Genomic DNA, 4,518 nt, shown 5'->3' on the forward strand with positions numbered 1-4,518 from the left:
GCGGGGCCGGGCGGAGGAGGCAGGGCAGGCGGAGTAGGAGGGGGCCGGCGGAGGCGGTGTCGCGGGCAGGCAGAGGCGCGAGGCCGGGTGGAGGAGGCAGGGCCGGCGGAGGCAGCGTGGCCGAGCGGAGGAGGCAGGTGGCGGGATCCTACACGGGAGGGGAGAGAGAGTGGGCAACGGTGGGAAAAAGTGGAGAGGGAAATCACTTTTAGCACTATTAGCACCCTTTAGCACCCCTTGGATGTGCTAATGAAAATGGATGTGCTAAACTTTAGCACACCACTTTTAGCACACCTGTTTGGATGTTCAAGTGCTAAAAGTGTGCTAAAAATGTAGTGTTAAATTTTAGCACTATGTATCCAAACAGGGCCTAAATCAGATCCACGAACCATTTGACAACGGTAGGTAGGGATGGGTTGGGCTAGTAAAACGGGGCTTGCTATTCACAGCTTGTGCGTGCCATGACGAAGGGAGTGTTTGGATACGAAGTGCTAAACTTTAACAGTGTCACATCGGATATTCGGATGCTAATTAGGAGAACTAAACATGAGCTAATTATAAAACTAATTGCAGAACCTATGCTAATTCATGAGACGAATCTATTAAGCCTAATTAATCCATCATCAGCAAATGGTTATTGTAGCACCACATTGTCAAATCATGGACTAATTAGGTTTAATAGATTCATCTCGCTGTTTAGCCTCTATCTATGCAATGGATTTTATAATTAATATATATTTAATAGTTCTAATTAGTATCAAACATCTGCCGTGACTGGAGCCAAACAGTCCCGAAACCTGGCATGCTATTTCCGACCGCTAACGACAGGTGGTCAGCGACAGCTGTTGTGTGCGGTGCGTGCCATTTTTCTCCTGGTCCAATCATCACTGTCCATCGGAAAACCTCGAAACCTCCTCCTCACAGCCCCATTTCTTCCCACCTTTTTCTCATTCACGATAAAAAGAAATTACAGGAAGAAAAAATTATACACAAAAATTTATATGCAGAACTTTAAAAATACTTGCTCCCTCCGTCCCTAAATAACTGTCGCTTTTGGTTTCCATGCCACATGTTTAATTGAATTTGTAGAAAACATGTGCATCATTTGTATCTTCAAATAAATTTATTAAAAAACTAGATTCAAATATCTATCTAATGATATTAATTTTGTATCATAAATATTAATATTTTTTATATATATTTAGTCAAAGTTATTTCTCCGGAAGCGAAAACGAAGTTATTTAGGAATGGAGGGAGTATATGAAAACATATATATCTAAATTTATATAAATGTGAATTATGTGTATAAATTAATATATCATTAACTTATGAACATAACTTGTATACAAAACTTAAATAAACACAAAAGTTATAACTTAAATAAACACAAAAGTTGTGTTCATAAGTTAGGTATGAAAAAAAAATATGTGCAAAATATATATGACACACCAATTTTGTAGAAAAAATTATGTGCAGAAACTTATGAACACAAATTGTTCAAACACACAAATTAGAGAAAAATCAAATAAAAAAATAGAAAAAGTGGGAGCCGTTCTGGTGGCTGGGACCCGTCCTTCCCGGAGCGCCCGTGGGCGCGATGTGCGGAATGTGTCGGCTCTCAAGTCGCGCCGGTATGCGCGTGCCTGGCTTGCCTGGTCACCATGCGGGGAGCTCCTTGCTGCAATATAGGTTGTCCGCACTCGTCATACTCTATTTTCATCCTCTAAAAAGAATATACTATCCTAGTTATTAAGATTCTCTTCTCTATACCAATTTCTCCCGCACCCGTATTACTCTATATTCCATACTCTATACCAACTACCCCATATTTTATTCCCCTTCCATCTCTCTCTTCCCAACTGTTCCCCTTCCTCCCCTCCCTACACCTCGCTCTCCCCGCCACCCCCTCTCATTCCTCCCCCTTTCTCTCTCTCCCCAACTCTCTTTCCCATCGGCTCCTTCCTCCTCCTTCTCCCCGCCACCCCCCTCCCCCTCCCCCTCCTCCTCCTCCCCGACGGCGCCCTCCCTCCTTCCTCCCGACACCACCCCTCCTCCTTCCTCGCCGCCGCCACCTCCCCACCGGCTCTTCCTCCCCGACAACGCTCGTTCCTTCTTCCTCGCCGACGCTGCCCCCTTCTCCTTCCTCGCCGACGCCACCCCCTCCTTCCTCGCCGCCGTCGCCTCACCCGCCGGCTCTTCCTCTCCGCCGGCCCCTCCTCCTTCCTCCTGACGCCGCCCCCTCCTCCTTCCTCGCAGACGCCGCCTCCTCCTCCTTCCTCGCTGCTGCCCCCTCCTCCTTCCCGACGGATCCGGCGGCGACAGAGCCCCCTCCTCCTTCCCGACGGATCCGGTGGCGACAGATCCACCGGCTGCGACAGATCCACCGGCGGCGGTCCAGCGGCAACGGCGGTTCGAGGGGGGGTCCAGCGGCAGCGACGAGGCCGAGCGGAGGCACGAGGAGGTGGCCGTTGGGGCTGGGGGGCGTGGGAGACGGGTCGCGGGCGCCCTAAGTGTCCGCTAGGGGCTGGCGTACCAGAGGCCTCCCGGTACCGCTGTACGGAATTTTTTCCGCTACCGCGGTACCGGAGGATCGTTGTTTCGCGGTTCCCGGTGCGGACAGGCTGAGCCTCTATAGCGGACCTCGGCGGCGCCGCCCGCCGCCTGCAGCCTGCCGAGGCGCAGCGTCCAGCACACGGCGCGTCGCTCACCGCCTGCCGCCACGCGCGGGCCTCCGCGCGTCCGTGGCCAGCGCCACCCCCTCCCACGCGCAGATCAGCAGATGAGCTACAGGATCAGGTGGGGAAAAGAGAAGGAAAGGAGAACGGGACGGGAGAGGAGAAGGATAGAAGAGAAGACACAGCGCGTGAACAGTTATCGGGCGGGCCCACCCACGTGCGCCGACCGCGCATCGGTCGCGACGAGCTCTGCGCGCGACCGATGGTTGAACTTGACATTAGGCCCGATCAGCGACTGCAGCAGCTGCGTTGGAACGCTGGCGTCAGCCTCTATGGCATCCCGCTGCCCAGACCCTGATCCTCTGTGGCCGGTGCGGCTGCTGTCTAACGTTGTAGGCGCTAATAATCCGTTGTGCACTTGCACGATCTCAGAGGCAATTCGTGACGCAAGCCGTGACACTTGAGCCAAGCTCTTCTCCGGCCTCCCCTTCCCTATAAATTCGAGCCTTTCTCCACACGGTCACACCACACCTCACTTCCACAGCTGCTGCCTGCTCACGCAAAGTGAGACGAGAAACAAGACACCACAAAGCAAATCAGCAATGGCGGGGGAGAAGGAGGAGGGTCTGCAGCTGCTGGACTTGTGGGTGAGCCCGTTCGCGCAGCGCTGCCGCATCGCGCTGGCGGAGAAAGGCCTGGCGTACGAGCCCCTGGAGCAGGACCTCTCCAACAAGGGCGACCTCCTCCTCCGCGCCAACCCCGTCCACAAGAAGGTCCCCGTGCTCCTCCACGGCGGCCGCCCCGTCTGCGAGTCCCTCGTCATCCTCCACTACCTCGACGAGGCGTTCCCGGAGACCCCCGCCCTGCTCCCCTCCGACCCGCACGCGCGCGCGCACGCCAGGTTCTGGGCGGACTACGCGGACAGGAAGGTGTTCGAGTGCGGGACCCGGCTGTGGAAGCGCAAGGCGGGGTCGGAGCCGCAGCTGCAGGCGCGGAGGGAGATGGTGGAGGCCCTGCGGATCCTGGAGGCCGATCTCGGGGACAAGCCCTACCTCGCCGGCGAGGCGTTCGGGTTCGTCGACCTCGCCATCGTCCCGTTCGCGGCGTGGTTCCTCGGCTACGAGCGCCTCGGGGAGTTCAGCGTCGAGGAGGTGTGCCCGAGGCTGGCGGCGTGGGGGGAGCGGTGTGGCGAGAGGGAGAGCGTTGCCAGGAGCCTGCACCCGCCGGAGAAGGTGTACGAGTTCATCGGCTATCTCAAGGACAAGTACGGTGACAAGTAGTAGAGCGACGACGGATCCGTCACGATGCAAGTCGATGGTTTCTTTCTTGATTTGGTGTTGTGGTTGGTTATTGTTCATCGATTTGGTTAGAGTCCGCGAAGACGGGACGGCAGCACCAAATGTCCAAGCTAGTTTGCCTCTACTCTCCATGTGTGCTGGAACTGAATAAAGGATCTTCGTCAGTGCTCTGTTCTTGTGGTTGGCCATTGTTCATCGTTAGGTTGAGTATGCAATTCTTTTATTTTTTGTTGCGAAATTAGGTTGAGTATGTTCGTGCGTGCAAAAGCTGACTGAACAAATTAAGGATTTTTGGCTGCATAGCTTAAGCTTAGTATTATAGCATGGCTAGCTGACGGCCAAAGCTGCTTATTACTTTTCAGTTTTCGCACTCCGCTCTGATCATGATCGTGATAGGGATGAACTCCAGACCCCTCTCCATAAGCAAAAAAGCTATGGGACCAATCTTGGAGGTCCACTTGGCCCAGAAGACACTGCCACGTATGTCAAAAAGCTATCTGACTTTAACGAGACAATCTTGCTTTTTCGGTGAACAAAGTATGTCA

At 53.7% G+C, this 4,518-nt stretch overlaps 1 protein-coding gene across 1 annotated transcript; it reads left to right on the forward strand.

Moving 5' to 3' along the window:
- Nucleotides 1–2,008: 2,008 nt before the first annotated feature.
- On the forward strand, nucleotides 2,009–4,149 carry LOC117842368 (probable glutathione S-transferase GSTU1). The gene has a single exon (XM_034722790.2). The coding sequence runs from the start codon at nucleotides 3,278–3,280 to the stop codon at nucleotides 3,953–3,955; it is 678 nt and encodes a 225-aa protein (XP_034578681.1). The 5' UTR covers nucleotides 2,009–3,277; the 3' UTR covers nucleotides 3,956–4,149.
- The last annotated feature ends 369 nt before the right edge of the window (nucleotides 4,150–4,518 follow it).

The sequence above is a fragment of the Setaria viridis genome, chromosome 2, assembly GCF_005286985.2.
Source record: "Setaria viridis chromosome 2, Setaria_viridis_v4.0, whole genome shotgun sequence".
Classification (NCBI taxonomy): domain Eukaryota; kingdom Viridiplantae; phylum Streptophyta; class Magnoliopsida; order Poales; family Poaceae; genus Setaria; species Setaria viridis.